Source organism: Pundamilia nyererei, unplaced genomic scaffold (genome assembly GCF_000239375.1).
Source record: "Pundamilia nyererei isolate P.nyererei 1_Seehausen unplaced genomic scaffold, PunNye1.0 scaffold00008, whole genome shotgun sequence".
NCBI lineage: Eukaryota > Metazoa > Chordata > Actinopteri > Cichliformes > Cichlidae > Pundamilia > Pundamilia nyererei.
The window spans coordinates 2690969-2703451 of NW_005187409.1; the positions used below are offsets into that span (position 1 = coordinate 2690969).

General features: G+C 41.8%; 1 protein-coding gene across 1 annotated transcript in view; it reads left to right on the forward strand.

The window, feature by feature from the left end:
- The first annotated feature begins 6745 nt into the window (after positions 1-6745).
- The window catches only part of xpnpep2 (X-prolyl aminopeptidase (aminopeptidase P) 2, membrane-bound), a 19392-nt gene continuing 13654 nt past the window's right edge, over positions 6746-12483 (forward strand). Inside the window, exons 1-7 of the mRNA XM_005722919.1 lie at positions 6746-6887; positions 7518-7579; positions 8023-8133; positions 8226-8289; positions 8872-8976; positions 10530-10616; positions 10784-10927. Coding sequence (XP_005722976.1) covers positions 6839-6887; positions 7518-7579; positions 8023-8133; positions 8226-8289; positions 8872-8976; positions 10530-10616; positions 10784-10927 — 622 coding nt within the window. The 5' untranslated portion in view covers positions 6746-6838. The remainder of the gene's footprint in view (positions 6888-7517; positions 7580-8022; positions 8134-8225; positions 8290-8871; positions 8977-10529; positions 10617-10783; positions 10928-12483) is intronic.

Here is a 12483-nt window from a genome sequence, read left to right on the forward strand (position 1 = left end):
ATAATCAGACGGTTTTCATGGCTCTTCACTGGATCAGATAATAAGACGTCCAACCTAATTTCTGGGTCACACGATCTAAAAATACTAGACAAGATGCTTTGAGTGTGACATTTAATTCTAATAGAGTCGGAAAGACTCGTTTTTCACAATGGATTTAAAAAATACTGTCAATAGAAAATTGTACTTAGTAGTCAGTATAATCTTTTAATAATATAAGTTTATATATGGTATTGATAGGATGCGCGATCCTTAATAGTCTGCATTCCAGAGTGCTTTGGCATTCACACCCACATCCTGGGAGCATGGGGAAGGTCGTACCTTGTCTTATTGTTTTACGGTAAGATTAACGTAGCTATGTCAGTTTTAGTCTAAGTGCCCTTTTTTACATATAGATGAACTGTTGGGTTTTCCAGACCAGCAGGTTAAGGGAAGTCGGTTATGGGGTCACACTCTGACACACACACGCACATACACACATACATATACACCTCCACATTCCAATGTAAGGAACAAACGCCCACTAAAGTATAAATAAAGACCAGGGCAGTCTCAGAGTTGCGAGTCTCTGAGCCTCACTCTTGTGCGAGCACTCTGGTGGCTGCCCTTGCTAGCAAGAAAACTGTGTTTCTCCTCTCTGATTCTCAGCTGAAGAAGTTTTAGAATACATCTCTTGACAAATACAAATAGCATTGCACACATAGTGTTGAAGTAGCACATAAGCAGCATTCATGCCATCCATGTTTATTCGCTTTAGTTTCATTTAATTTTTTAGCAGAGAAACTGCTTGTTGCTTTAGCCATGATGAGAACAAGACTGACTCACAAAACAAATATTTTCAACTTCCCTCCTACACTGTCGGCAGGTTTACATGAGTGTCTTTCACTGAAATATCTACACATTGGATGTATTTGTGTACACATTTAATGTTGTGCATAAATTATAATAATACATTTATTCATATATCACCTTCAAAAACAGAGTTTGTTTGGCTATTTTGACACACAAGCGAAAGCAGAAAATATCAACATAAAGCAAGATCACACTAAACAGCCAAGAAAGCCAATAATATATATACTGACCAGCCACTTTTCATTTGTTAAACCTGTAGTAAATGTCAAACCTAAATATCACCCATCTCAGTAAATGTAGGCATGCAGACAAGACTAGCCTGCCAAAGAAATTGCTGATCTGCTGGGATTTGCCCTCACAACCAGAAACCATCGTTTACTGAGAATTATCCAGGGAGCAGCAGCTCTGTGGGTGATATTGCCTTGTTGATGTCAGAGGTCAGACATTGACGTTGTTTTGAGTTGATAGGAAGGCAACAATAAATTAAATAACTACTCATTACAATCAAGATTTGTAGAAGAGCATCTCTGAATGCACAACGCATTAAGCTTTGAAGCAGACAGGCTACAGCATCCCTGTCAACTGAGAACTAGAAACTGAGGCTATAATTTACACAGGTTCACCAAAATTGCAGAATAGAAGATGTTGCCTGACAGACGATTTTCTGCCACAGTCTTTGGTGGCATCAGTATTTGGCGTTCAGGTTGGTTTAATGGTGTAGGGGAAATTTTCTTGGAACACTTTGCACCATACCAGCTGAGTTTGCCTAATTCTGTTTTGCTGACCATGTAAGCCAATTTATCGCCAGAGTTTATGCATCTTCTGATGGGTGCCTTCAGCAGGATTACAAAGCTGTCATAGTCTGGGTCGTTGTGATGTTTGGAGTGTGTTTTTACCTGCCTCTGAGTCCAGAGTGAGCTGGGTTCTCCTCTCTTTGGGGCAGAGCCAGCATCCAGCTCTTGCCAAACACACCTGTGCTCCATCAAGATGCAATTAAGCGCCTCCACTTGTCACCAGATTGTCTGCTACCTTCCAGTGGTAAAGTGACTCCCTGATGTTGTTGTTATCTTGATTTTTTTCAGCACTAAGCTGATTTTCCTGTTTTCAGTATACTCCGCCCAGGAATCAAAGTAACCCTGCTCTTCTGACCCCTAGTGAACCCCTGGTGCTTCTAATCCTTTTTTCTCAATGAAGTTCTTGTACAAAGTAAAGCGAGTCTGCATTTGAGTCCCGAATTTTGGTACAGCCAGCTCGGCCCCTGACAAAAGCTCAAAACTCCTGTTTTCCTGAACATCACAATGAGTTCATTGTACTGAAATGGCCTCAAGAGTCACAAGATCTCAATCCAATAGACCACCCACTGAATGTGGTGGAATGGGAGATTCATATCATGGATGTGCAGCCAACATATCTGCAGGAACAGTGTGATACTATCATTTCAACATGGAGCAACATCTCTGAGGAATGTTCCCATCACCCTGTCAAATGCATGCTGTGAAGAATTAAGGCAGTTCCGATAGTGAAATGAGGTCCCAGCTGATAAGGTGTAGTACTAACTTTATTACTGCATTAGGTAAACCTCCATCTAAGTGCTCATCAAGTTCAGGATCACAGGCTACACAAATGCAACAGTGCTGATCACTACACAGCCGTGTTGCCCTATTAAACCGTATACCTTCGACTCATCAAGCACAGCTTTGTAACCTTGGAGCAGCTAGCTATTCATTAAAATCACAGGAACCTTTGCTTTCATATTCTCTGATGTTCCAGCCTAAGAGACACTCTGTGATCCCTTTACATTACCCAGTGTTATATCATAGGCTTTTTCTTATTCCAGCACACTGTGCTCTGAATGTCTGTCAGGTTTTGAAGTCATGTTCAAAGCTAATGGATCCCAGAGCACCATAGAGGTGTTGCATCTCAAAAATATATTCACATCAGGTAGTTATAGTGTCAGTAAATCATGGCATTGGCTTGTTAAACAATCAGTAACAGTGGGCAGTGAAGCACTATGTTATTGCGTTGTGTACTGACTACCCCCATATCTCATGAATGCCAGAGTCCTTCTGTCAACATGACAATGACAATCCTTCCAAAGGTGTGGTAATTGTTGGATGGCCAAGAAACACACGATTTTAGTGTCTCATTCAGTGAGTCAATAACGGTTTGGTTTACAGCAGTATGTTTCTGATAAACAGTCCAATTGAAAAAAATATATCAGCCTTCCTCATCTTGAATAGCATGCACTTGAACCTGCTGCACAGCTGGTAGAAATGACAGTCATGCCATTAATGGGTTTGTCTATATTTCAGTGCTATATTATTAGCAAATTGCACATATACAAACCAATGTGTGACCCAATGACGGGTCATTTTAACACCCTCTGTTGCAGATTTATGAGTATGCTTGGGATCATTTTCCTGTTTAATGTCCTACTTCTAGGCAAGCTTTAGCTGCTGGAAAGATGACCTCAGATTTGAATACTTTGGTATACAGATCTGTTCATGGTCAACTCAGTGAATGCAAGGTGCTGAAGCTCTGTGGCTGCAAAACAAGCCAAACTCCTCTCTCCTTGGTATGAAATGTTATTGCTTCGTCTGGTTTTCATCAAACATTCAAACATCTCCACTTTGGCCTTGTTTATCCAACAGACATTGTTCTAGAGGTCTTGTTGTTTATCCAGATGCAACTTTGCCATATTTATTTTAGACAGAAGAGGCTTTCTTCTGGCAAGTCCTTCCAAAAGGCATGTCCTTACTTTCTATGGAAGCATTAATGGTGTACTGAGCAGTAAAAACTTTCTTTCTAATTAAGGCAGAAAACAGTAATTCTGTCAGGATCAGAGGGAGCATCTGGCTTCCACTGCCTTCCTGTGTCTACCCCTGACCGCCTTCTGGGCGGAGCCCTGTTTCCTCAACTGCCCTACTTACCTCTCATACATTGGCGACAATCAGAAAGGCTGTATTTAAGACCAGCGCAGTCTTCTATTCTCCGCCAGTTTGTCAGCTAACTCGTGGTGGTTTTCATTGCTACTTGTTTTCGTGTTCATGCTCTGTACTTACCTTGATTTCCTTGTGCCTCCAGTTTCTTCGTGATATCACTGCTTTACTCCCCTGCAGCTCAATAACCTGGTCTCCTTGGCAAGATTCTCCACACCTCTCTGCAACCCACTCACTGGAATTAAAACTGCTTTTACCTGCTTGTCCCCCTGCCTGTCATCTCTTCTGTATTATGAGGAAAACAAGGTTGGAACAAGAGTCACTCACTCACCTCTCGAATGCTCACTCGGCTGCCCTCCTCAGAGCCTCACAACCTCCGCCTGCAAGCCTGCAGAATCAGCATTCCTCTCTCCTCCCTGCATTAACTCCTCACTCTCATAACCTGACCTAGCTCTCGCTGTTCCAGTGCCTCCCCGATAGAGACTCCCCACTATGTACCCTCGTCTTGCCATTTCTAATCTGTGATCACAACAAAGCTTGTTTAAATCGTATCGGTGTTCCACTTGGTGTCTGTATTTGGATCCACATCCATGTACCGGCCTCCAGTGACAAATTCATAATGTAAACCCATTACGATGGCATTTTCTGTGGTCATGAAGTTTACTTCATCTTCTTACAGTCTGATTTTTTACTGAAACCACAGACGTTACCTTTGATGTCGATTCAAAACAATACAGGGTTAAGGCACTTCCAGAAACAGATGCTGCATCCATCTTTTATTCATGTATCCTGAACATATTTTAGTTTGTCCTAAAGACAGACCGGAGGGACACATGTGGCAAGGCTCTGTCCAAAGGAAACATCCTCTCGACTGCAAGACCCAAGAAAGTCAATGTGCTCAACCCCTAAAAAATAATCCCCCTTTCAATTTCAGCTTTTGTGCAGCTTCATCAAATGAAACGTATGTTCATTAGTAAGCTATCCAAGTGTTGATAGGTGAATTTAGTTGGTACCTTCATTTACAAACACACCATCTGTTTCCCTGTGGCTTTAATTTGATTATATTACATAACTCACAACAAGAAAGCCAATTTATGTCTTTGCATAAATATCAAACTATCTCTTCAAAATGAAAATGAAATATTTAAAAAAAAATTGAGAAGCTAGAAAGATATTCGAAGACAACCTAATGTATTGCTGCTGTAATTAATCTCCTCATACATTTCCCTGCTCCTTTTTCCTTCCTCTTCTTCCTCCTCCTTTCAGCTAAGTGGTATTATCTGTTTGGCATGAGTTCAACGATTTAAAAATACCAAAGGGGTTTTTTTTGTTTGATTTTTATGGGAATCTCTGCAGAATTACAAGTAGTCTTGGTGTGCAGACACAAACACGACCGCATGTCTTTATTATCCATCCTCAGATAAATACTGTCATGGTACGTCAGTCCTCGCCGGTCGATCTGCCCCTTTTATTATTTTTGTTATGTTCTCTCCCAGTCCCCTGCTTCCTTCTATCTGGGTATGTGTGTGTGAGTGTGTGTGTGGCCTGTGTGCTGGTTTACAGGCAACACCAGGCCTAAGGAGTTCCCTCGCTGAAGCCAGCCATATCTTCCACCAATCAAGATTCACCAGCTGCAGCTGATGATCCTCGTCAGCAGTCTAACAGAGTGGCTGGACCTCAGTTGACGCTGGAGTGACATCGTCAGCACAGCTGCGGCTCTGAGGTGTCTTTATCCCTCGTCCTGGAGAAACGTTAATCTAATCGTCACATCTTGTTTTGTTAGGAACCTGGGAAAGAAAGTTTGGCGGGAGCAGAGCACACCTGCAAATATTGTGTGTGGGATTTCACCACATACCGCTGACCAAGAGCACTGCACAGGAGTCAGGAGTAACCACGAACAGAGTCACGACTTTGGAACAGTTTGCTTTTCATGTCTCACTGTTCTTTTCACTCTTTGTGGAAAAGAAAGTGTACAGACACTTTGTATATACTTGTATCGACTTCCGCTTACTAAACGAAATCACAGTTAAAAATAAGTACCCTCTGCCCTGTTGTCCTCAGCCTTGGAGTTACTGCAGGGGACATCATTTTCACCAAACTTGACCTTTGCAACGCGTACCATCTGGTCGCTTACCATCTGGTTGCGGAGGTTTTCCAGGCTCCGGTGAACGACAGTTTGAGGGACTTCATGAATCACTTTGTTTTTGTTTACCTTGGCAACTTTCTGATGTTTCCGAATACCCTGTCCAGTCATGAGAATCCTGTTTGCCTTGTTGCTACTAGAGAAACCTCTGTTTGTAAAAGGTGAGAAATGCAAGTTCCACATTTGTTGGTTTCATTGTGGAACAGGAGCAGCTCCGGGCGGAGACGGCCGAGATTAAGGCTGTGGTGGAGTGGCCCGAACCCCAGATTGCAGATTGAGTAACCACAAACTGAGTCACGACTTTTTTGAACTGTTTATTTTTTACCCTTCACTTCTCGCTGTAAATAAATTCACTGCCTCTAACCAGGAAGTCCTGTGTTTGGGTCCTGTTCTTGCCTTCAACCTGACAAATACTCTCCAATCACACAGTCACAGAATATAAGCAGCTTTATCCATGTTGTTCAGTGTAAGACTGCTTCTCTCTTCTTATATACACAATAACAATATCAGTAGTGTTCAAAAATGCACAAAAGTGGGAATTTCTAACCCACAGCCACTGAATTACATCATAATGCAATCAAAACTGTTGAGTCAGATGCAAGGGAAACAAAAAAACCCCCACAAAACAAACAGGTGGGTGTTTTTCATGGATGGATGCATATTTTTGGTCAGGGATTTTTCCAAGTACTAAGATTCACTTCCAGTGCCACCACACAGGATTCCTATCAGGGAGATCATGAGCGGTGACAGTGGAGGAGGAGAGAGAGGGAGCGAGAGAGAGAGAGAGAGGGCAGTAATGCTTTTACGAGCAACACCCCCACACACTTCCACACATACGCTGCATGCAACATCAGATCCTCAGCCACTCCGTGTGTGGATCTGTTCGCAAAGGGCTCGGAGTGTCAAGATGCCTTCTTTCAGCTGGCTGCTGGCTCTGTATCTAGCAGCACTAACAGGTAAAAAAAAGTTCCTCTTTATCCTCTTTGATTAGGATCTGCTCTCTGTGTGAAGACTTTCATTGAGCCACTGTGGCGATCAATATTTCTCTTTGTTTACAGTACAGAAACTGTCAAGTGGCGAACAGCTCACATGTAGGACCTGCTGTTATAGGGACAGATGTACATACACTGCATGATTTAAGCACTTAGACCATTTAAAGAAGACTTGCATTTAAAGAAGTATATCCATTCTCCTCTGTCTGTGCCGGGTGGTTTTACTTGTCTGTATTTCTTTGCACAAAATTTGACTGCATAAACTCTGCGGAGCGGTTTTTGATCAGCAGTAACTTGGACATGACAGAATGGAGTATCCTGATTGATTGCACTTCTCTTGCTGGATGAACTGTGGTTAATGGGATTGATATAAACTCTGTGTGTCCAGTCTGACTCTTGTCCTCAAAGCCTTGAGTCACTTTGGTCCCGCAGATTGCTGTGACCTTCAGATTGTCCGAATAGATTTGGTACAATAAGCCCCTTTTAAAGGGAAAGATTACTTTAGACTAATCCAAAAACGTGCCTGCATAGCTCAATTCAGTCACTTGTATCACTTTTCCAAGGTCTTTTACCTCTGTGTGCATGCAATTTCAGGAAACACTGATGGTGCTGTTGCACGAGAATCAACTGAGAGGAACTGCTCTTTGACCCCACCGGTAAGATTAGCTTGTCAACTGAATGTCTATATAAGGGGATACTGTTGATTTCTTTGCTAAAATTACACAAAGGAAGCTGAAAATAAAGCTGAAGTCAAAGATGTGACTGATCCATATGGAGGAGTAGAGGCAGGCTGAATAACAGACCAAACCAGGGTCCAAAATATCTGGAAGCTTGTTTTTCACACCAACAACAATTGAACAAATGATTTTACTCAGCAAAAACTAAACATCAACTTAAACACTAACTAAAACTTCCAATCCCAGAGATCAGGACATGTTGCATGAGTTTTGTGCACGTAGCTAATGATTGCAGACATGGACTGCAGTTAATGATTATGGAGGGAAATACAGAGATGGATGAATCAGCAGCTCCTCGAGTTTTTATTCAATCTGAAGATTTTTACTCTTGCTCTGTGTGCGTCTGTGTGTGTGTTTTGTAGTACCTCCCCAGCACAGCAGTAAACACCTCTCTCCAGCTGGAGGAGCTACGAGTGCAAATGCGTGCCATGAATATTTCTGCCTACATTATCCCTGCCACCGATGCTCACCTGGTACACATGCTGTCCATCATAATTATGTCATCTGAGATTAAAGCTCGTGTGTGTTTGTTGTGTTTGAGTTTGTGTATGCTTTTTTCCATTAGAGTGAATACATTGCACCACGTGACGCCAGGTTGGCCTTCATGACTGGTTTCACTGGTTCTGCAGGTACAATCCTTTTCTGTCTCGTCCTCCTCCTCCCCATGACTCACTCCCGACATCTTCGGTCACGCAGCTCCTCTGCTTTCATCCCACATCCTCGCCATACATCTCGCTCCTCATTCATTTGTTTTCCCTGCTTTCACTTGCTGCACGACAGCATGTCCTCAAATGTAGGCACTCGCCCTCGCAGTGGAACTTCCCTATGAAATGATGAGCTCTGTTTTCACGCTTTAACTGTGAAAGAATAAGTTCAGTAAAGCGCTGATTACACTCCATCAAACCTATGTGAAACTCTATTATGAGAAGCCATATTGTCTGGGTTTTTATTAAGATTCATTGATGGGTTTTTGTGATGTGAGGGTGCAACAGTGGAATGATAATGTAAACCCTGATTATATATCCACACCACATTACCGGACTGTTATCACTGTTTCTTGCTCACCCTCTCATTCAATCACACATACATCTTTTAAATTCAGATTAGCTGTCCAGTCACACACTGAGTCAAATCTGACATTTATAGTCGTTTGTAATTCACTGTCGCTGCTGCCCTCTCTATAACGCAGCTGTTTTCCTGCCTCTCCTCAGGCACTGCTGTAGTTACCCTGAACAAGGCCGCTCTGTGGACAGATAGCCGCTACTGGGTTCAAGCTGAGAGACAGATGGACTGCAACTGGGAGCTGGAAAAAGATGGTAGGAGTGGTCCTATTTTGCTTACTTGTTATGACAACACAGCAACCATTCGATTCCAGTTAAATGTTTCCTTTTTTAAAAACCATTATAGCAGATTTAATATCAATAAACATCGCTCATTAACAAAAATCTTCAAAACGGAAGCAAAAATTAAGACACTGCTAATGGGACTTATTACTTTTTTTATAGCTTTTCATGACAGCCAATGTCATTCAAGGATTGCAGAAAAAAGAGGCCTGTAAAGGGCCACATACACTCACCCACCACCAGCCACTTCATTAGGTACATCTGTTCATCAGTGCGTTAATGAAAATATCTAGTCATCCAATAACATGACACCATTGGCTTTAATCACCCAAGCATGGTCAAGACAACTTGATTCAAGTGACATTGAGTGTGGCATCGTTGTTGGTATCAGACAGGCTTGTGTGGGTATTTCAGAAAGTCCTGATCACACCGAACACATCAAAGCTTGAAGCAGATGAACTATAGTAGCAAAAGATCACGCCAGCTGTTCACTCCTATGATCTGAGAACAAGAGACTGAGGCTCAGCAATTTACACCAGCTTCACAAAATTGGACAATGGATGATTGGAAAAATCTCTGTTGGTTTGCTGAGTCTCAACTTCTGCCAAGACATTCAGATGAATTGTTGTATCTGTTTCTCATATTACTTCTTTTCTTAAAAGGGTATGGTGGGGTTATGTGATATCTTCCTCTACTGCTGTGTATATGATACACATAATACATATACTTACATTACAGCCATGTATGTATTAATCCACAGCTGCAAGTGCTCAGGATTTGCATTCCTGGTCGGGGAAACATTTGCTGAAACAGTTTTAGGAAATTACTGAGCAACAAATGCTTCTTAGGCTGCAACACAGAGAGAGGTAGGGGAGGCTGAAAAGTACTGTCAGGCAAATACGGGAAAACACATTAAATGCATGGCTCTGAATGTTGATCTGACCTCTGCTCTTCAGATAAGCAGCTTTAAAATTCTAATTCAGGAAGGCTTTGCTAATATTAAGTATTACAATGAAAGGAGTTTATTCTTTACAGGAAAAATTCAGAAAACAATTCCTGCAGAGGTTCAAAGTTCAGGTGGGATTTTAAAAGAACAGCAACAAAAAGACCCAACAGCTGCAAAAACTGACCACTTTTTAGTGGGGTCTTTCCAAATATCTGACTTGCATAGGCCCATCCACTGTTGCAAATGCTGTTAACCAAATAATTCAATTGCACTGCAATAACTTAAGAGTGTTTTAAACATCATCATCAAGTCAAGTGAGCTTTCTAGATGGACCTTCACCCCAAAGAACCCCTTCTAACACCGACATTGAACCAGTTCGATTGGTCAAAGTTTGCTTTCAATGTTACAATGTATCATTTCATTGATAGAAACTGTATTTTCTGATTAACATTATTTGTGCTCATTTTATTTTATATTCTTTTATAAACCCAAAAGTTGTTTTTAAAATTGCTGCAATGTTTTCCACCTTCTGCATCATTTTCTAACCTGACTGCGGTCTGTCATGTGTGATGCTCTGTAGTGTCCATCAGCAGTGTGGCAGAGTGGCTTATCTCAGAAGTGCCAAAGGGTGACGAGATCGGCTTTGATCCCTTCCTCTTCTCTCTCAGTGAGTCTCACGTTTCTTCCCCACCTGTCAGTCTGGCTTAACATCAATAAAGTGCTCACCTAAGTAGATGGGAAAATTATTGACAAAGCCTCCAGACGCCATGCAGACTGTTTACTTGTGATTGATTCGGTTCAGCGTGTGTAATCATCTGCAGTTTCCTCCATTAGAAACGCAGGGAGACTACAACATCAATCTGGAGTCGAGCGATCGCAGCCTCAAGTCCATCACAGAGAACCTGGTCGACAAAGTGTGGAAGGACAGACCGTCGGTCCCGCCTGACAGCCTCACCCGCCTGCCTGACCGAGTCATACGTAGGTTTCCTTTATGTGAATGTGTGTTTACGATTGTACTGAGCACACATCTTTCAGTCTGTTGGTCTACCTGTGTGTGGTCCTTTTTATCTGTGTGCTGATAAATACCTGCAAACTGGACAGAGTGCAATAAGCCGCTCGCAAAACAGAGCCATAAATAGCATGTCGATGGTTTTACAACAGGCTGATGGATCAAATACCAACTTAGACTGGATGAGCATATTGTCCAGTTTATGGTCAGAATAGGCACATTGAATAAATGGAGAGCACCATAAACCTAATGGACTGTATGTGACTACAAGCTGCACAAAAAAGAAATCCATATAGCTTGCAAATATTGTCTCATAGTTTAGACATGAAAGCTCGTTCTTCTGCTTGGCTAACTGTCTGGAAGAAGTCCATTAAGTAATGAGAAGCTTGCACGTCAGAGTAAAGGACTATTTACTAGAAAGGCCTTGGAGTAGCCAAAGCATTATATTTGAAAGATCCATCAATCCATTTTCTTCCGTATATCCAGCTTAGCATCACGGTTGAGCTGGAGGCATTCCCACCTGTCATAGGATATGATGAGGGGTACACCCTGAACTGATCACCAATCTATCGCAAGATTAACAAATAGAGACAGGTGCTGCTGATCTACAATTCTAGTAAAACATTTAAGAGCTACAAGTGGAGCACTGAAAGCAATTTATTGATTTAAGATCATAGTAGTTAGTTGCTATAGGAAATAAAGTGAAGTTTTATGTCTGAAAAGCACAGAATACCTCATAAACTTTTGCTTTTGAGATCTGTTTAGAGTTACCAAAGATGCTGTTTCGCCATGAGACTGGTTACGCCCACAGATGGGTCACAACGTGTTGGATGCAACCCCATCAGTAGTATTCGGCCTAGATTCCGCAAGGTTTTGAAAAGACCAATAAGCTCCTGGATGATTTTGTAAAGAGAAATTGTCTACTTCTTCTAAACAGTGGAAACTGTTTGGATGGGATAGGATTTTTTTTCTCCCCATTTAGTGATTCAGTTTGTGTTGCTGTACCCTGGTTTAGTGCATCTGCATTTGTCCTTATTGACTTTGTCCAGCTCTCCACAAATTTGTCACCTTTCTGTGTAAGTCATTTCAAATGCTGTGCAAAGTAGACTTGAATTTCTGACAGAATTTCAGTAAGTTAGCAGGTCTTTTATGTCTGTTAACAAGATGGCACTTACAAGCAGTGGAAGGAACTGCCATTAACTTCCTAATAGAAAAGGTGATCTGGTTAGCTGTTAGGTTTATATGGTTGATTGTCATTTATGCTTAGAAATATTTACTCATATATGCTTGGTTTTATTATCGATTGCATAATAATGGAGGTTTGATCCGTAGTAGTCTGTGGAGACTGTGCGCCTCCCAGAGCACTCTGGCATGCACACACAACTTAAGGTCAGGAGAAAGGTTGTATCTTCTCTTACTGATTTATGGTATAGCAAACACAAGTATATCTGTTATAGTCTAAGTGCCTTTTGTTTAGATGAACTGCTGGACTTCCAGACCAGCAGGATTAGGGAAGTCGTTTATG